The 20,047-nt window shown below is 44.8% G+C and overlaps 1 protein-coding gene across 2 annotated transcripts in view; it reads right to left on the bottom strand.

Annotated features, from left to right (window-relative positions):
- Nucleotides 1-20,047, bottom strand: part of kmt2bb (lysine (K)-specific methyltransferase 2Bb) — a 22,951-nt gene extending 2,904 nt beyond the window's left edge. The window contains exons 1-35 of one of the 2 annotated variants that reach the window (XM_079343146.1): nt 19,537-20,047; nt 18,055-18,133; nt 14,382-17,927; nt 14,080-14,261; nt 13,512-13,631; nt 13,153-13,339; nt 12,574-12,805; nt 12,417-12,484; nt 12,062-12,319; nt 11,824-11,930; nt 11,231-11,341; nt 10,656-10,769; nt 10,338-10,484; nt 10,150-10,242; nt 9,928-10,045; nt 9,733-9,846; nt 9,424-9,608; nt 9,183-9,284; nt 8,927-9,037; nt 8,710-8,786; nt 8,383-8,600; nt 8,171-8,274; nt 7,884-8,021; nt 7,577-7,735; nt 7,366-7,483; nt 7,180-7,258; nt 6,936-7,096; nt 6,683-6,850; nt 3,565-6,565; nt 3,186-3,286; nt 2,916-3,053; nt 2,536-2,788; nt 2,133-2,243; nt 1,913-1,996; nt 52-181 (exon numbers count right to left, since the gene is read on the bottom strand). In XM_079343146.1, the coding sequence (XP_079199272.1) occupies nt 52-181; nt 1,913-1,996; nt 2,133-2,243; nt 2,536-2,788; nt 2,916-3,053; nt 3,186-3,286; nt 3,565-6,565; nt 6,683-6,850; nt 6,936-7,096; nt 7,180-7,258; nt 7,366-7,483; nt 7,577-7,735; nt 7,884-8,021; nt 8,171-8,274; nt 8,383-8,600; nt 8,710-8,786; nt 8,927-9,037; nt 9,183-9,284; nt 9,424-9,608; nt 9,733-9,846; nt 9,928-10,045; nt 10,150-10,242; nt 10,338-10,484; nt 10,656-10,769; nt 11,231-11,341; nt 11,824-11,930; nt 12,062-12,319; nt 12,417-12,484; nt 12,574-12,805; nt 13,153-13,339; nt 13,512-13,631; nt 14,080-14,261; nt 14,382-17,927; nt 18,055-18,133; nt 19,537-19,866 (11,244 nt within the window). In that variant the 5' untranslated portion in view covers nt 19,867-20,047. The remainder of the gene's footprint in view (nt 1-51; nt 182-1,912; nt 1,997-2,132; nt 2,244-2,535; nt 2,789-2,915; nt 3,054-3,185; nt 3,287-3,564; nt 6,566-6,682; nt 6,851-6,935; nt 7,097-7,179; nt 7,259-7,365; nt 7,484-7,576; nt 7,736-7,883; nt 8,022-8,170; nt 8,275-8,382; nt 8,601-8,709; nt 8,787-8,926; nt 9,038-9,182; nt 9,285-9,423; nt 9,609-9,732; nt 9,847-9,927; nt 10,046-10,149; nt 10,243-10,337; nt 10,485-10,655; nt 10,770-11,230; nt 11,342-11,823; nt 11,931-12,061; nt 12,320-12,416; nt 12,485-12,573; nt 12,806-13,152; nt 13,340-13,511; nt 13,632-14,079; nt 14,262-14,381; nt 17,928-18,054; nt 18,134-19,536) is intronic. The other variant, XM_079343147.1, reaches the window with a different exon arrangement.

Below are 20,047 nucleotides of genomic sequence, written 5' to 3'. Positions count from 1 at the left end.
GAAGGAAAGTGGCTTGTAGGAGCGTAAAAGAGATGAAGAAAGCAGACAGACCTTGCCATCGTAGTACTTCTCTCTTTTGTCAGTGAGCACTGCTCGGATGACGATGCCAGCGTATTCAATCACCATCTCCCCTGCTTCAATGTTCCTCTTACAGAACAGGCCGCGCCCGTGGATCGCAGACCTGAGACACACAAATACACACACAGGTCAGCCCTGAACTTGCTGTTTTGCTGGGGTCATACTGAGAAGTTTTTTTTTTTTGGTTCAGAACTTAAATGGGCTGAAAGATGAGTGTAAACTGAAGTCATTTGAATTAGTGACAAGGGAAAGTACAAGAGGGATTATTATTAGAAAAACTATATTTAAAAACAAGGGCTAGAACACCAACACATCCAATAATGATATTTTTGAAAGTAGCTTTGTTTTTATTCCTCGACAAGTTCAAAGTGAACTCTTTCATCTGTCTCTTATTACGATCAAATACCTGCTGAACTATTGACATCCTGTCAGCCTCTGCTCCACGTCTTCTTTAGGGCTCAACAGATCATGTTTACGCATCATAACACTGGAAGCTACAATAATTACTCGTGTTTAAGTTTGCCTTCCAGAAACCAACATATTACAAGGTTCAATTGGGAGCATGATGGCATTTTTTACTTGGATCATGTTTCGCAGTAAGGGTGGGATAAACTATTGGCCAATTATCAGTCCTGACTCATGAGATACAATTATGAAGTCACTGAAGCGCAAATGTTGATATTTTAGTGTTAAAAATGTGGAACTTTTCATATATTTCCCTAAAAAATATGACTCACTGTCACTGTGTTCCTCATGACTCCTTGTGCTGGTGCTTATGACATCAATAAGGGTAAACAGGATCTAAAGGGGTGTTTTCGAACATATTTGAGTAATCTGAGTGTCTATCGCTCCGCAAAATGTGAAATAAATCCATGTTCTCATTTTCTCCACATCCAGTCTACACCAAACCTTTTGTGCAGGTCTGCCATTTTTATTCTCGCTACAGAGGAGTGATTCCTGACAGGAAAACTCAGGGGGCTCATTGCATTTAAAGAGACGGAGCGTTCTGAGAGAGCAGGTTTATGCAGGGTCACACACCTCTGCTGCTTGACTCATGTTGTATTTTAAACCAAAGCACAGCACAGATGTTTGCTTTAGAGCACAGGAGACTGTTTGAAGAGGGGAAAAGGGGGAGGATATGTCCTCTTTATATGGACAGAGAAGAAGTTGTCAGCAGGATAAAAAATAGAAGGAAAAGAGAGCAGGATCAAGTCTGGTCTCAGCGTTGGTCTTTATGAATTATGAATTCCTCTCTTTCAACATCTCCTTAAAGTCAAACTGTTAGCACATCTGGGCAACAGCTGTTACGAGTCTTTTCTCACCATCTCTTAAGTAATTCTGTGGAAACCACAGATGCCAGAGGCTTCTCTGTGGTTCTTAGTTTAGCTGTGCAGGGTTATACACGAGGACAGGAGTCGACCAACCAGCTCTCATGTGGCTCCTCAGTTCATATTGAATTTTGTGGGTTTTGTAACATTGAGTCAATTATTCAGTTTGTGAAACAGAGAAAAATCACTGTTGACAATGACTGACCTGTGATCATGTTGGTGTGTGACATTTACAGTAAATGTGAGCAAAGGTGTGTGGGTGTGAGAGAGAGAGAGAGAGAGAGAGAGAGAGAGAGAGAGAGAGAGAGAGAGAGAAATAAAGATGAACATGGAGAAAGGCAGAGAACAAAATTCTAATATTATTTCATATCTAATAATGTATAAATGTGTTTTATTGTTTCCACATGTTTTATTCCTCTCCTGTTTTTCCACCTAAAGATAAAACGATGCAACTTCAATATCTGCATGCAGTAACATACAAGGTGTCAATGTAGATCTGTGCTGACCTGTACACGCCTACAGCCTCCTTGGACGTTCTTTCCAGATGTCTGAAGCGCATGGCCATGGGCAACTCCAAACTAGTAGCCCGTCTACGATGAAGAGCAAATCATGATTCACAAAAAAACATTGAGCAAAAAAAACGTTTGCAATATTGTCAAAGAAAAAGGCTGGAATGTTTTAAATGTGTTTACAGTAAAACATGCAAGTGAATGGGTGAAACCTCACCTTGTAGACTTCAAAAGAACCTCATCTTCCTCGTCATCATACGGCCCGATGTCATCAGGAAGCTGTCTATGCTGAGAAGCCAGGAAGTTAAAAATATCAAAGGTGGACTTCCTGTAGAGAGGCAGAAAATGAACCCACGGTTATGATGTAGAGGAGTACATCAATTCACACTCACAAAGTGAAATAGTCCTTTTTTATGTAATACAACATTGATCTGATGAGTAAATACAAACAGATCCAATTCTTTCACTGACTGGTGTCAGTTTTACGGGGTCATTAAGAATTATAAAGCCTTCCTGTGGACTACCACCAGCAATGAAGATATTGTCCAGAGTAAACTGTTAAGCTTAAGGAGCATTGCTGTGTGTTTTTTGTACACTGCGAAGTCAATTGGTGCACATACCTCAGGTAGAGCTCAGAGCGGGCACACCCGCTGGGATTGACAGGAAGGTCGTCCTCCTGGCTGAACTGCTTGAAGAAACGGAAAGTATGCCGCTGACAACGGTGGGCTCCCTGAAGTTGCTCCAGCAAAAACAGCACTGCGTCGTGGACCAGACCGAACATACGGGCTCCAGTGATCCTCTGAAAGGTCAGCGGTCTTAACCGGGCAATCGCTCGTGCCTCCTGCACTCCCTCGATCACTGCTTTCCAGGCCACTGAAAGGAGTGAGGAGAATTAGGTGATACAGAATGAAAATCAAAACACTCCAGAAAAACCTATAAGGATATTGACTATTAACTGAGAACACATTAGATAAGTGGTTAAAAAAAAAAAGAGCCTTACCCTCGATACTGTCTGCCTCTACACTGAAACCATCATCGCTGCTTATCTCAAATCTTAAGTGTGGCATGTCTTTATTGGTTCGATAGTCCTCGTCTTCATCAGGTGACGGTGGTTCATCATCAGATGTAGAAGCAGCACCTGAACAAGACACCATTTATACAAAACTGTATTTAATAATACAGCTAAACACATCATCCAGTAAGTGCTACACTGTATGTGGCAGACCATGTGATGTTCAAAAAATGTTTCAAAGTATGCAGTTACAACTACCAGAGTATTTCTTCCAGTCGGAGAGAGCGCTGTGCCCCACAGTTTCCCACGCCTGCTGATTGCCGTGTTCCCCCTGAGACATGTAATCCCACGGCTCTGACCTGAGACAAAAAAGAGAATTCAAGTTTTACAGACAAGAAACTTACGTAACACAATAATAAAAAAAAACCTTGTATATAAACAAGGTAACCTCACGTAAAGGAGGACTCTTTCTCGTGTGCTCTCATCATCGCCAACAATGTCTCCATTTACTTTCTTTACTTGACTTAGTGTTTTCTATAGTACGTCCAGCATCTTTAAGGTTAAGGTTCATTGCTCGTACCCGTCAACGAATCAGTACTGAAAAACAACCTTAAAACATAGATGAGTCAAATCTTACCCTGAGCTCTCAGAATCGCTCACGTGCTCCTTCTTTAACTCGTCTAGGTTCAGCACACCTTTCACCGTTGGGGTCTTGATGCGGACCCCCGACGCCCTGCTGGAGATGCTTTGAAAGGTTGGCCTACGGCGTTCCTCATCCTCACTGATGGGCTCTGGTTTGAGGAAGTCAACCTTCGACTTCTTTGTGACGATGCGGTCTGAAAGCGAAGACACTCTCTTCATGCGGACGTGGGTACGAGGGCGAGGTGCTGCGGGAGCCTGTGCTGGTTTCGGCGAAGGACATGGAGGAGACACTGGGGGCTCTGGTTCAATCAATAGGCCGGGTGGCAGAACCAGTGAGGAAGGACTTAGCGTTTGAAGTCCACTCCACTTGGGTGTGTAGTTACTTGCCATGGCTTGATTGATAATTGCTTGAGCACTTTGAGCTGGAGTGGTAGGAGGATTCTCAGCAGATGGAGCAGGCTGACCTGAGGTCTTGGAGGTCTTGGATTTTTTGGATGTACTGGGCTCTTTCTTTTTCTTCGTCTTTTTCACCTCGGGAGCAGAACCGTCTTTTGGTGTTTTGGAGTTTTTCTTCGCCTTCTTCGCATTAACTGAAGCCGCCACATCGTTGCTGTTGTTAGAAAGCAGTTGTGTTATGGAGATCGGATTCTGAACTGCAGGTGTGCCTGACGGAGGACCCGCCGCTGCCACACTGGACCCGGGGAGTGGAGAGCTCATATTACCAGCTGCAGCTAGTGTGGCGGACAGTGCATTGCTTTGCAGCAAGTTGGCGATCTGAGTGACGCAGTTGTAGGAAGGGGAGTTGGGAGAGGGCAGCTGGAAGGTGTTGCTCTCTGGGTTCTTCACAAAGATCTGTCCGAGACGGTTCACCAGCAGGACATGAGGCGTGGGATCAACATTCGGTCCTCCAACCTCCTTCACAGTAAGGATAGCATGTCCGGGCAAAGCCGGGTGAACCACTGGCTGCTGTGGTTCCAAAGCTGGCCGAGGGGTGGAAAAGTTGATGGAGATGGTGTGTCCGGAAGAAGCCACCGACGAAGAGTTGTAACCATTCAAGATGACAGGGGCCGATGTGGTTTGGAGAGGGGGCTGAGCTGTTGTGAACTGTGTTGAGAGTCCAGTCAGTGAGGATATCGACGCAGATGAAGACACGATGGTGACACCTGTAGGACCCAATGGCTGCGTTTGTGTGGAGAGGAAAGGTAAAGAGACAGTCCGACAAACCCCTGCCGGGGGACACGTGCCTGATGTAGCGGATGCCACAGGATCGATTTGTGGGGCGGCATTTAGCAGCGTTTGTGTCAGATCTCCGACCGGTCTGAGGGTGGTGAGTTTGGCAGACCCTGTGGACGGGAAGGTTGTCGAGTCGTCTAAGGACGTTACAGGCTGAAGTGTGATACTTGTAAGGGGAGGCTGACTTATTCCAGGTATACAAGGAAACATCTGCAGCGAGTCTCCATTGCCTGGAGAGGGATTCTGTCCATCTGTAGACACTAAAGGGGAAGGCTGCAGAAGATCCAGGAGGGCGCCCTGACAGTTTTCAGCAGACTCTGCAAATGAGGGTACCTCTGCATCAGCCGTCACATGGTTCACTATGGTCGACCCCTCAGGAAGTGACACAAAGTTGCTACTGCTGGGCTCCAAATTCAGAGGTTTACCGTCAGACTGTTGGGCATGAGGTGTTCCCTCTAACAAAGAAACCATCTCGGTCATGTGTGAACTAGACTCACAACTCTCAAGAACGAGAGACGTTCCAGAAGGGAGTAAATGAACTGGATTAGGAAGCACATTTTCCTGATTCCCCACAGGATGCGTCAATCTCTCCTCTAGAAGTGGGGAGTTGTTGGACTTAGGGGAGGCCTGAGGGGAACTATTTGTAGAATCTTTGCTGGGAGCTGAGATTGTCTTATTTGACGATGCCTCGGGGGATCGACTCGGAGCTGCCTGTTTGCCGTTAAGCGTTTCCAACTCAGGGGCTTTCTTGTTTTTCAGACTTTTAGCTTGTATCTGAGCTTGACCAGAACCCTCCACTTTCTGAGCGTCATCGTTGGCGACTACACTTGCGTCACTCTCGGTGCCGTCGTCTATGCCGTCCAGCTGAGCCAAAGGTCGGGATGAGGGGGAGGAGGGAGACTTGGAGCGATCTTTTGAACTGGGACAGGTGACAATGGTCCTTGAGAAGTCAAAATAGTGCTCCATATCGTCATCGGAGGAGTTGCCCAAGTCATCCCTGGCTGATGCTGCGGAGCGTGGCAAGTTTGCAACAAGACTCTTCCTCTTAGGTACCTCTGGGGGTTTTGGCCAAAATTCCTCTTGATCATCCCCTTCCAGCACAATCTGCCCGCCGCAGTTCATTGCCACACCTTCATTGAGGAGCGTCTCTTCGATCTCAAGTTCTGTCCGCATCTCCTGTCCGAGACTGATGCTTGGGTCCTTGTGGAATAAACCATAGGGGAAGTCTTTGTCACCTTTCTGTTGGTTCAAGTCCTCTTGGGGTGACGTCCCATTTGCTGGAGAGACGTCTTCAGGTTCTGGGGAAGCTAAGAAGTTGTGCGGCACCTCTACTGAGTCTGGCTGGCTGAGATCAAATGAAAGGCGATTTCTGGGTAGATGTACGGACGAGGAGAAAGACAGACTTGGAGAGGAAATGCCTCCTGCATTGTCCTGCCAGCCTGACTGAGGGAAGAACGGCGAGGTACAACGGGTCATTGCATTTCCAGATGAACGGACTGAGGAAGCACTTCTGCCTGCCACTTGGCGGGCCGACGGAGGATTAATGGAGTTGTCTGCAGCACCGAGTGGGAACAGCGGGGAGGTCGGCAGGGAGGACTTTCCAGCTCGGAGGGTGATTGGTCCACTCAGGGGGCCGAGATGAGGGGGGGACATGTGACTGCGGGGGCCTGTGGGCTGAGGGTGTGGGCTGTGGCGAAGAACCCTTCGAGTCTCTTCTAGATCACTTATGGTTAAGATGTGATGGGGTTTTGCCTGGGTTAGTCCTGATAATAAATCAAAATAATGAAACAGAATTTAAAAAGTTTTTGATTGAATCACATTTTTTTTTTTTATTAGGGAAATAATTCTTACTAAAAAATAAAACAGGAATTATATTCTACCTGGGGATGGTAGTGGTCGGGACATTCCCCCAGCTGGTCTCCTGGTTTGGGGATAGCTGGGAATCTTTGGCCTTGCACCATGATCTGATTTGGCTGGAGGTCCTGGCACAAAGGTTTCCTCCGTCAGAGTTTGGGACTCAATGATATCAGTCTCTTGGGGTTCAGATTCTGCAGGGTCATAAAACATTTGTATAGAACGACTTCTAATTTGGTCTACCTTGATGTACTGTAGTGTTTTGTCGTGTATACACACCAGGCATTGGACAGGGACTGTGAGCGATGGTGTGATTGTCTCCTCGGTCAGGCATCTCCTCGACTGGCTTTTCAGGGACAACTGGCTGGACCTCTCGGACAGTACATGTGTATTTGCATCGACGCAATGGATTAACTGTACTCCAGTACCAACGAGAACACCTAAGGAGAAAAATGAGATTTTTTAAGTGCCTATTTCACACTGAACATATTTTTAGAACATTTAAACATAAGTGACTACTTACTGAAAACCAACAGGACACAGTTTTCCTTTAAATGCTGAAAGTTCAGTCAGTCTACCCAGTCTGTCAATCTGAAGGGAACCTATGTGGAGACAATGTGGATACAGCTTACTGGTTGCACACCAACAGTTCAGGAGAGTTACAGTTCGGTAGTGAGTACAAAACCAGCAGTAAAAAAAAGGCACTTACCGATCATCACGTTGATCAGTTCTGGCTCGAGTCCAGTCAAGAACTTTCTGCGGAGGCTGATCCCCTCAAAGTCCACGTACACCCTACGGTTTACTTCAAATTCTTGACCAGTAATCATCTGGAGGATAAAGGAAAAATGAAGACATTACCATGTAGAATGGCTAAACTTTGAGCCACTTAATTAGGAAACAAATAAAAGAGTCAAATTTACCCTGCCGCTGATGAGATGTCGATGTTTGTAGCAGTAAACTTTCTTATCATCCTGGAACACGCAGTGACGGGAGCGGGCACACATGAAGTGGTAGTTGCTCTGACAAGATGTCAGGCAGCAGCCCACTGTGGCACCCGTGTGGTTGCAGCGTTCACATCGCTGCGGAGAGGGTTTGGATTCAAAGTGTCAGACGCAATCAAGAATCAGACAAACTGGAAGTTTTACTATAATAAAACTCCTGATTCCTTGTTAGAAATCGTGAGCAACGAACAAGTTAATTAATAAATACGGTAGATTAATGACCAACCATTAAGCGGCCTCTTGTGACCGCACTGTGTACATGTAGTAGTGACCCGTTGTCCTCTTCAAACACCTCAGCCGACCACAGACAGCAGTTGACATGAGCCCACTCGTTCTGGCCCAAGAAGAGCAACCTGCCAGCTTCCTGTGAAGTAGAAGTAAGTAAGTATTGAGTTAATCGCAAAAGTATTTAATAAGTGATGTTTGTATAGGGTTTACAGGAAGTTCCCCTTCTAGTTTATACATTTGTAGTCAAAGTTATGAACTTTTTGTATGCTTTAACACACAACTTACATTTGGTTTAAGGTCTCCATACTTCTGGCACAATGAGCACTGTCTCTCATCATCCTTCGACCATCCAGTGTCTAGATCAGTTTTTGAAAGACGCCCTCGTCTCCCTATTCAAAACATTCAAAGTAAAAACTTTAGGGGCCAAACCTCTGCACAAGATCAGAGTAAAATACCCACAACTTGCTCCATCCTTCCCATTCAGTTGAGAACATTACCTTTGAACTTGAGCCTTGCAGCCCTATTGAACTGGCTGCGGCTTATTAGCTCCCCAGGTATTGGAGAAAGAGGTTCTTCTTCCTTGACATCTAAGCTCTGACTGTTGTCCTCTTGAAGGAGCCCGAGTGGAGCCATCGATGCAAGCTCCTCCCTCTCCTGCCACTGTGCGTAAATGTGCTCCGTCGTAGGAGGTTCAACAGCATGAGACAGCATGCCCCTATTTAAAAGAAGCATTCAAGAATTCGTGGGTTGGTTTTTTTTTTTGCATGAGACATTAAAGCATAAAGGGATTTCAAAATAATGTTTACTTGTAAAATGTCACTTACATGGGCAAGTCTTTGGTACAAGAGTTCCACACCTTTGGGTCTTGGCTGCTGAACCAATTAAATACCTCCTCCAGGAGCTGAAGAGAAAAAAAGTGTGTTTTAAATAAAGGTTCGCCTGCATTTTAAAAAGTTCTCAAAGCTTTATTTTGTAGTAACTCAAATTCCCATTAGCAACAAATAATGTAAGATACTCTAACTCTTCTCATCCATACTTTACCTTTAAGTAGTAAGAGCGTGCAAGAGCAGTGGGTCTCTGCTCCTCTGGTAGATCCTCCTCTTGCTCAAGCCTCTTTCGCACTACCTGAACCACATCTTCATGGAACATTTTCTGAAGGAAAAACAAACTTTTCTCAGCAGCCGTTCAGATTGCATTGTTGGAGTCCTACAATTATTCCTACGGAACATTTCTTATACACCTTGGTGGACATTTACAATGTAGTTCTTAGACAGTAAATCAGAGGTTGTAAACTTACCAAAGTGGTATAAAGGCCTTTGTCAAACTTCTTGCCAACAGCACGGAGGTCACAGGCCGGCTGCCCTTCCGTTCCACTTTCAGGATCTGCCAAGTTCTCACACTGGAGCAAAAAGCAAAACACAGTTGAAACACTCTAATCAATAGGAATACAAATCAAACATCAATTCAAGTAAAGTTGTTAATGAAATGTAAGTGTTCAGGGGGCTGGAACAAAAACACAACTTTTTGATTGTCATTACCTTTGAGCAGGTAACAAGGTGCTGGGTGAGAGTGGAGGACAGCAAGCAAGCGAGCACCTTTTCCACCCCAGACCTGAGCTCAATATAGAGCAGCTCTCTCCAGGCACTGGGCTGGGTCACACTACAGGGCCGACATGAATATACCACGCTCTCAGGCAAGCTGGACAAGATCTCATACAGCTCATCTGAAAGGATCAAAGAGGGGGACAGGAAGTTAGCAGTGAAATAAACTCCAAACCAACATGCATGCGAATACGGACTTTCTCTTTGGGTACTTTTGTCTTCCGAGGAGTCAAATATGAAACGCACCTGTTAGGTCCTCACACTTGGCGTGTACCCAATGGTTACAGGTGCCACACTGCATCATCTGACTGTCATAGTCATTGTCCTCGTAGCACTTGAAGCAGATTGGACAGTAGTTACCTAATAAAAAAAGGAGGCGTTGAGAATAGTACTGGTGGATGACGACGGACACGGCAAAATGTATCAAGGCTGAATTCTTACCCAGATCATAGAGCTTAGAACAATCGGGACAGAGTGCTTTGTCGTGGTTCCAGTCAGTGTCCCAACTCTTTCCCGGCGTGACGCCACAACTTTTACACCTGATGCACGTCATACAAACCTGCGCAGACAAGCTCACGTCAGGACCAGCAATCAATGAAACACAATATTGGCGCACATGCAGTTAAAACAGTTATTTTCGGTTTTAAGAAAATCTGAACCAACCCAAGCTTTCCTCTTCTTGTTTTGTTTTGGATAGTTTGGGCCCAGACAGGAGGTGTGATAACAGTTCTGGCATCTGTCACACTCCAACAATGGCTGAGAGAGACATGACACAAGTAACACTTAGAAAACTGAACCAAAGCACACCAACATAAAAATACAGCAAAACAAGCCAAATAAGCAGGTTGTACCTTTAAGTGCTTGTTTTTCCTACCACACACGTGGCAGAACTTGCAGCGACGACAGCACCAGTTTTCCTTATTGTCCTCTGAGGGACGCTCTGCTGGTTCCAGGCAAAACTGGTGGAAGGGCTCGCAGCATACTTGGCAATACAGCATCTGCACAAGGAAAGGGTTCTCCAACTTTACAATGTAGTGAAAATCTGAGTCATTAAATAATATGGTACAACACAAAAGTAAATACCTTAAAAAAATAAAGAAAAGTTAAAGATTTAGCTGACCTAAACAAACATCTGTAATAAATGAAGAGAAAGAGTGTAATGTAGTTACCTCATGTTGCCCTTTACTGGCACAAAGAAGGCAGACGTAGGGTGGCATCAGCGGCGCAGAAGTCAATATACTTAAACCACCCATATTCCAGACATTCTCCAAAGAGCAGTCCTCCTGAAAACAAGAAGACCATTTCTACAATCAACAACTGAGACTGAGGCTATAACTGCTGAGAACATTTATAAAAAAAAAAAATTAAATAAAAAAAAAAAAAAAGAAGAGAATGGGGGGATTAACAGTTTAACTTCAGTTCACTTCATGTCAAAGTTGTGGTCATTCATCATGGAAGAATTGTTGAGTTACATTTCAGAGGTCAAGCAGTACATTGATTTTTGAATAGAAGTATAACAGGGACCTCTAGTGGATAAAACATACAACTAGTAAATTACTTAAGACGAAGTCTAGGAATCTATACAGTAACAGTGTGAATGTGTAATAGTTCTGAATGCCAATCACAGCACCTGATAAAAATGTCATCCTTTACAGAAAGAGAAGTGTATTCATGAATGAACATCGTCTCATTAGGAGTGTGTCAATATCACAATACGTTTCATGTTCTGTGCTATGTGACGTACCTTGAAGTCAACCCGGATTTTGTGAGTAGGTTTAGAAGACTCAACTTCTCTTTGCTCAAATCCATGGGCCAACGCAGCCAGGACACTGGGGGGAGTCTGCTCCAAAGAACCCTGAGAGACAGCCATCACGTAAATGTTCAAACACAATTTCTCAGTGTGCACAAGGCTTGAACTAGGTCTCACTTATATGGAGGTCACCTCAGTGTTACACACCTCAGTTAAATAGAGCGTAAAGAAGAACTGCAAGGACTGGGTCTATTGAACTCATGTCCAAACCTTTGTAAAAGAAACTAGAGGAATGAGCTAGCCAGTAAGCTACACCATGCCAAAACCTTGGTTGGCAGCATTTAAACGGAACTACAGTTGGCATCTTTCCCCAGAGAGAATTGGCAGATTTGCATTTCCGGGTGTTGAAAATATATCATTAAGTGGGTTAAACAAACGCTGCGCCCATGTTTACCAGCAGCTTTTACAAAGCCTTAGCATTCAAAGTGTGATGGAGCACATCAAGTGTAGCATAGAGATACAAATTAAAGTATGTGTAGGCGAATGAGGTTGTTAGCATCGGTAGAGAAAAAAAGAGAAATAACCACCTTCTCAGGTTTACGTCGACCAGATGGTACTCGGTGTGAGCTGGACTTTCTTTGCCTGATATCATCATCTGAAATGTCTCCAAGGAATCCATCTAACGACACAAAGTCTAAGGAAGACAGGAACAATAATGTTAAATACACATATATAGGGACAGATGGCTCATATGGTGATAGATGCTAAATACGTATACAAACAATTCTAATTGTTTGTATACGTTTGTTTTTCCTCAGATGTTACCTTGACTTAAACGGGGCCCTGCACCTCTTCTCCTGGCTGGTGAGGCGGAGTTATGGACAGCTTTGTCGTCTAGATCAGAGTCGTAGTCCACTAAGTCGAAGTAGACTCTGGGCTTCACAACACGCTTTGGCTGTTTACGCACTGATGGACTGCTGCCATCACCATGGAGACCAGATGGTGAATCCGCAGCACCGTCGTTCCCTTCGTCATTACTTGAATGACCCCCACTTGGAGAGGAACGCCGTCGCTTAGAGGAGCCTAAAAAAAAATAATAAAAAAACCCCCCAAGAGGTAAGAATCTAATTTGAAAAAAGAAACAGGAAAATGGCACTGGCATGCTTCAATGAAAAATGACCTTTGGGTGCTGTTCTTCCACTCAGTCTTCGAGCTTTTCTCTCTTCAATTTGATCGCACCTCTTGTATCTTGAGTTTAAAAAAAGAGAGTTCTTTATTATTTTTGATTCATTGATGTACTCACATTACTACAAAGGGTTTAGAGTGGGTAAACTTACACACAACATTGCCGCTTGGTATTGGGACCACCAAACTTAGGCTTGTCGAGGCAGTTCATGCATCTGCCACAATCGTCCTCGTGGTTGCAGCCTTTGCAAATGCCACACCTGCGTGAGCGATACCCAAACGGCCCGAGTCCTTTGCGCTTCACAAAATTTGACGGCTTCTTGACCTTGGTGACCTTTGCATCCGACAGTCCGGGACTATCCGACTCAGAGGGAGACCCAACGTCTGCGAGGAGAGACGTTCGTCCGTCAGTCAGTTAAGTGATTTGTTCAGAATTCAACATGCAGCTAAAGACACTTCTAAAATGTTCTTAAGATTATAGTTTCAAATAGAATCACAGAAGCTCACAATAACTCAAATGTGTGGAATATCAGGATTTATAGGAAAGCCGTTTTCTAAATTCAATCTTTCAGCTTTATAAACACTCATTGTAAAAACAACTTTATCAGATAGACTTAGTTAATATATTTGCATTCTATAAATAAAGGGATCCAAATTGCTGCATACAAATCATTCACTTTAATTTTCTCTAATGACAGCGACTCCCGATGAGTCGATCAGCATGAATGTACCTTTAGCGACATCTGAGGGGGAAATGCCTGTTCGTTCATGCAGAGGCAGGGCGCTAAGCCTGGGAATGTCATCTGGTACTAAGGCCCGAGGCTGGCCCAGCACCACAGACGCAGCACGACACACGTGCTTGATGCGTGGACCTCCTGCTCTACGGAACTCCTGGCAGAGAGGGGAGATGACCTGAGGCTGAAAGAAGGGATTTTCGTTTAAATATCAAGATAGAGAGACTGATGAAAAGACAACTAAAAAAAAACCCAGACTGAACAGAGACTTATTCTTGAAGATTTTGAGTAAAAACAAAAACTTGTTATTTTATAGATTTGTATCCTAGATCCATGGGGGGTTTTTTTCCACTTACGAGTCCCTGAGGTGACTCAGTCTTGACAGGAACATTAGGATCAAGTGGAACCCTCTGCTTCCTCCTCTGTCTCTTAGAGCTTACATCCCGGGACCTGGCACCACTCGGGCCAGATAACAGCTGCAGGATCAAAAGGCAAAATCCTGACATGAATATAAACCTTACAGATTGTCTTGACAGCATGCGATTCCAGTGAGCATCAGCGACAAAATCAGCTTGATTCTATTGTTTCCAATCACAGCGTCCTGACTGCAAACGAGCTGCGACGCGCCGTTTTTACCCTGGCGCGCTGTTTCTACTTCCCTCTCTGTCGCTCGCGTAGACGGCAGCTAAACGGGGAAGGAGGTGGTTTTAAAAAGGACCTGGCACTCGCTTTCCTTTTCTCACTTAATAGAGCTTGTTAGCTTGTTTTACAAAGTGCCATCATGCCCGATGCGACACCATATCTAATGCTTGCGTGCTGTTAGAACAAGGTAGTCGAACACTCTCTCCCCCTCCCTTCTCATTTATGACAAGATAACACAAAGAATCTAAAGAACAAATGATTGAAAGGATGTGATGATCTTACCCCCGAGGACTTCAGCTGTTTCTGCTGGTCGATCTTAATGAGCTGGACCTTGGCTTTCTTGAGCAGATTGAACATTCTTTTATTTGCACCAGTGAGGCGCGCTCTTTGTGAAGCTCCCTTCTCCATGAGTCCAAGAAAATCAGCTTCTCCTGCACCAGAGGTCTGTAAGGACTGCAGCTCGTCTGTTGAAATAGTCACCAATACCAATTATTTAATAAATATATATCTTAGGGAATATTTCATGAAAAGGCTTGTGTTGCTTGGTATTTAAGAAAGAAGTACTTTTTGAAAGATTTCCTTACCTGACGGATGTCGGGCGGTGTCTTTCCCTGCTACGTCCTCCTCTTTACTTTGCTGAATTGTGATGGACTTGGATTTTGTTGCTCTCACGCACACAGAAACCTTCCTCACCACTCCAGGGGAATCAAGGTCTTCGATCTTGAGCTTGGATTTGCTCCTCTCTGTGTTGGTATTCCTCTGCCTCAGGCTGATGCTCATGGCCTCATCATCCAGCCCTTCAGCCAAATCTACGGGAGCTTGAGTGGGTTTGCTCACACAGTCGGCGTCTAGTGGGGTTTTGCTTTTGGGAAGCCCCGTGTGGTTCTTATTCAGCCTTTGATAGATCTTAAGGTGGGCCATTTGTTTACTCATCTTAGGGGTGCTTTTCTTTTTCTGGTGGTCCAGGGGGTCAGCAGGTAGCTCTGTGGGCGTGTCGACTGGTGTGGATAAAAACAGACGTTCACATTCACTCTCTAGAGTTTGGTCAAGTGTAAACATTTCCTCGCTCGACTCTTCAGGCACGTGCCAACTGAAACTGGAGTTCTTCGAGAAAGGCTTCCTCTTCTCAGCACTGCTGCTCTTTCTCTCGGATAAAAGGCTGTCAGCTAAATCGATGTCATCGTCCAGATCCTGAGCGGAAAACAAATCCATGTCCAATTGAGCTTCACTCAATATGTCCTCCTCGTCGACAGGTAGGATAGGAGATATTGATCTGCACGTCCCATCTTCTCGCCTCTTTGCGGGACGCATTTGCAAGCCGAGCTGTAAGCCCTTCTTTGGGGAGTTTCTTCGCGGCAAGACCGACATCCCGGCATCGTCCATAAACCTTTGTGGGGTCTTGATCACCCGCGAGGACCTGGCACTTACAACAGGCATGATGAAGTGTTTGATGTTTTTCACAAACTTGCTTGATTTAACAGGATGGGCTTCGACGACATCCGGTCGTCCAATGTCCACCAACGTGTCCGTTTCCTCTTCCTTGAAACTTTCTTTGTCCAGCCCAATTTCTAACAGCTTAGAAATGATTTTGGCTTGGGGTTTGGGTCTTTTAGACCCAATAAAATGAAGGCCTGCCTGTCTCTTTTTATACATTTTCTGTATCCCAATAAGTTTGGTGCTTTGGGTCTGTGGGCTAGCTGCCAATGGAGTAGGAATGTCACCCTCCCCTTCAACAATGTTTTGACTGTTTTCCGATCTTTTGAGTGGAGCAAACTTGCCGTCTCTTGCCCTGTGTTTGTGTTTCTGGCGCTGCCCAATCAAACTTTTACGCCTCTTTTTTACTTTCTTGTGAGACTTCTTTTGTAGGCACAATGTTTTTGGATCGCTCGTTGGGCACTCGGGTGGACACACCGATGGCTGACTATCTATCAACTGGATATCTGTTTCCTCTTTAACTGGTGGATGTATCTGCTCTTCTTGCACTGACACAGTGTCCTGTTTTTCTTCAGGCTGCGAGCAATCTTGTGTTAGTGACTGACTCCCCTCTGTTACTGGAGGAGGAGTATCTTCCTGTAGGACAGATTCAGGGAGAGCAGTTTCAACTGTTGTCAACTCTGCCTCTACAGCCGTTTTAGGAGAGACGACAGGCTTCTTCCTTTGAACAGACTTCTTTTTACCTAATTTATTATTCCTACATCTTCTAGGTGTGGATTGTACCGGCAATGTTTTGGCCTCTTTGATCTGCGGTTCGACCTCATTCTCCACTTTCTGTGGAGACACTTCAACTGGCACCTGTGAGGCCTCATCAGCGACCTCAGAGGAGTCCTTTTCAGGAACTTTAGAGGAGGTCAAGCTTGTTACCAGTAAGGGGTCCTCAGCCAAAAGCTGGCCCGCGTTTTCAGGAAGACTGTGTGAGCAGACATCTTCAGTTGTAGCCTGAGAAGGATCTTCAGCATGCACCTGTGGGGTCACCTCATCCAGTGGACTCTTTCTATTCCTGCGTTTGGGAGTGCTCTCTGGTTTTTGAATGCTGGGTTTTTTCTGTGGCGAATCCAAGCTTGCTGTCCTCCTTCTTAATCTCCTCGTAGGTCTGACCTCTACGTCAGGAGTTAATGACTGTTCCTCATTATCTTCACTGGGATCTTTCGGAAAAGCCTCCTTCTTTTCACTCACGGGACTGACCTGCTGAATCAAAAAGGAGGGCTTTGAGCTTTTATGTTTACCAGGAGAGGAGACCTTTTTGATCTGCAGGGGTGGAACTTTCCCACTGTCAGTTTTGGACATTTCTTGTGGAGGTGTTTCATTCATGTGTTGCACTTCATTTTCCACCTGTGAAGATAGCTTTTCCTCAAATGACACGTCAGCCATGTTTTGAAAACTCTTCTCCTTATCGTCCGGGCTTTTACACTCCTTTGGGGCAGAGTTATCCAGTTTAGATTTTTTATCCACCCCCTTTAAATTCTTGTTGACGCTGATGTCACATAATGTCAACTCCTCCACTTCACTGACAGGCTTGTCCTTTCCTTTAACAGCAACGTTGGCATCCTGTCTTTGACTTTTCCCTTTTACTAATGTCAGGGTCCAAATAAATTTTCTCCGCTTTTTCTTCCGAGTCGAGTTCTTCCCACTGGCCTGCACATCATATTTTGGGTTTCTGATCTTTAGAAACTTTAAACTCGGGACCTTCATTTCTTCTTTCTTTAAAGGCAAACCATGACCGGTTAAGTGATCAGTCTCTGTGGATGATGAACCTTGGTTCTCTGGCGCTGTGACATCCTTGTTCAGCCTCCTACTTTGCCTTCGTCTTCCACTCTTTGCAGGTGGTTTGGCCTCAACTGTATTCGAGACTTCCGTCGTCGACTCTGTCAAAATGTTATCATTTTGACTCAGACTTTGTGGTTCAGCTGCAATGTCTGAGCTCTTTTCAGCGAGAGGTTGACTGACTCTACGGCTCCTACGAGTCACTGCTTGTTTTACATCAGGACCTTGCTCTGTCACAATGTCCTTCTGCTTCAGCATCTTTGCATTTCTTTTTGGCTCGACAGCCTCGCTGTCTTGTACAGGTTCAATTTGATCCGCTGATATTCTCTCTTTTGACTCTCTTTGTTCATCCACCAAAACTTTGGCAGCTGTCTGGCCAACCGGCTCCGTCTTTGAAGCAGACCTCCCGCGCCTTCTAGCAGGTACAGTGCCTCCTCCTTTATTCTGGTTGCCATGTTTATCCTCCGGTGGTTCGGTTTTTAATTTGACGCGAGCACTTGAAATCTGGTCACCCTGAATGTCCTTGGCATTAGACTGATCCTGAATTCCCTTTTTCTTTGATTTCCTTGACGATTTTAGATGGGACTCCTTCAAAGTTTTCATTTTCTTTTTGGCCACCAACTTTATAGTAATCCTTGGTGATGCTGATGAAGCTCCACTTTTAGCAGACTGACGAACCATGGTGTTTTTTCCTTTCGGGCCTTTCCTGCAATCCTCTGCAGGCTCTACCTCCGGAGATAAAACTTGTGTATCCTCGAAAGGTTTAACATCTTTTAAAGGGTCAGGAGGGGTGATAGCTGCTCCCATTGCCGGTGTTTTAAGTGGTAGCTTCTCACTGTGTCGTTTGGATTTTGCGCTGAGAGCATCACCTTTGAAAAAAGAAAAGAATCACCGGTTAAGTGCAAATCTGTCAGAAAACAATCATCCTTTTTTATTTTGTTGCATGCTTAATTCTTCAGAAATATGTAATGTAATCAATAATACACAGTTGTATACCTTTGGAAGGATTTTGTCGTGACCTCACAGGTCCTTTTGAGCTTTTCCTCTCAGCTTCAAACCCTCTAAAGTCATCTCCCTTGAAAAACAAGAAGAAGCAGTTAACACCCAACGCGTTTGAACACCCTCCTGCTGGAGTCTGCAACAACGTCAGCACGGCCATAATCAAAATGTTTTTTTATTTGGTAAAGTGTTCATGTCAAGTTTCAAATCATCTTCCATTATATGCACCAACCAGATCTCTCTCTCTTTTTTTAATAGAAATAAATATACTGTCTTAAAATTAATAATGCATGACAATATTAGCACTTTTGATCAATATCAGTTTAATAAAACAAGGCAAGCAAAAAAAAGTTTAGGTTTAGGCATCAATGCAAAAATAACAATGACAGACAATGGACAATTACTTTCATTTATCCACATTCAAACCAAACACTTTCATTCGTCTCATCTTATTTTTAATGCACAGCAAGAATACAATTGACAGACGATTGGAAAACCCTATTGAACTTTAAATGTTAAACGTTGTTTTATGCGTGGTTAATTTAACATCGTATATAATCTATAATATTAGCTTGAACCATACTTGGGCTGTTTCCGTGAACACCTACACTGACTTAAAAAAAACAACCCTGCGGTAATTCGGTTCCCTCCAGGTAACCTTATTGAACATTATTCTCGTGCTTGAAAAACAGCTCTACTGTATTATAACACAGTTAGACATACGAGCCGGCAGGTGTGCTGCTCACGTTATTACTAGTGAGCCACTGGCTTTGGCACACTGCACCACCATTTAAACATTTCGTGCTTTGTAACACAAGCTAGCAATTAGCCATCCCCTCCTCTGTACAGCAGTTAGCCCACTCCTTCCTTCAGAAGAGACAATTAGTTTTAACCAAGATAAGAAAAATAATTGTGTTTATGTTGCCGTTAGACTAGAAGTGGGCACCTGCAAGATTTGAGTTTGCTGTCTGGCAGAGAAACGCAGCACGCATCTGGACAGCGTATGAAAACAGAGAGTTAGCAGTTAGCATGTTTGTAGGCTAGCCCTCCCGTTCTTTGTGTTGGTACTTTAAGTTGGCTGCTGCTCTGGCCTGTTACACAGCGGGCCATGAACACTATCATTACGGTGCTTGGTAACACATTGGCATACTCATTCACTGCATCTTTAAATCATCATTTGTTTTCATTATAATAGTTTAAATTACTTGTGAATAATTGCTGTGCAGCGCAGGGTTAAAATGAAGCCCACTGGTGATGTTTTGAAGAGGTATCGGGGTCCATTAAACGTCAGGGGAAAGCTGCACAGTGCTAACATAGGTTAGCATGTGATGTTAGCTCACCAAGCTTGACGCTAGTTATCGTCGGTGTTGACATTTCTCCAGGACAGTAACCAGTCACACACAGCACTCATTCACGCGCATTTATAAACGGACACACACACAAACACACATGAGAGAAAATGAAAATAAAGATACTAACTCCTGGGTCGGTTTGGGACCTCACCTCTTCACTCCCACTAGAGCTGTATCCAGACTGACCGAGAATCCTGTGGCTCGCCTCTATCCCGAGTAAGCGCAAGTGAGACTGGTCTTCGTTTAACGACAGAACCAGGTTTGCGGGCCTTGGCCCTCCGTTAGTCACATCATCAGCTTCTGAGCCTGATCGTCCAAGTTGCCACCGCTTCTCGGAGCGCAATCGACTGCGTGACGACCAAGGACGACCGGGGAAACGACCTCTGGCCGTGGCGGTTCCACCTTGGCCTCCTACGGCAGCCGCGGTTGCTGATCCGCATCCCGCTGCCGCCATCATTGCTTCAACAACAACACACTCCGACGGCTAGCAGTTTGAGGAGAAACAAGAGGGAAGGCGCGAGATGGGAGGGGGGAGCCGCAATGACTCACGGGAAACTGAGTTGTTGAGGTGAAGCCCTCAGTTAGGGGAAAGCCCGGGCGGTGGACCTCTTGTGGTGATAGTAGGCTACTTCAGCTCT

Source organism: Symphodus melops (assembly GCF_947650265.1).
Source record: "Symphodus melops genome assembly, chromosome: 5".
NCBI lineage: Eukaryota > Metazoa > Chordata > Actinopteri > Labriformes > Labridae > Symphodus > Symphodus melops.
The sequence above is the reverse complement of the archived record's forward strand: the minus strand, read 5'-3'. Positions and strand labels throughout refer to the sequence as shown.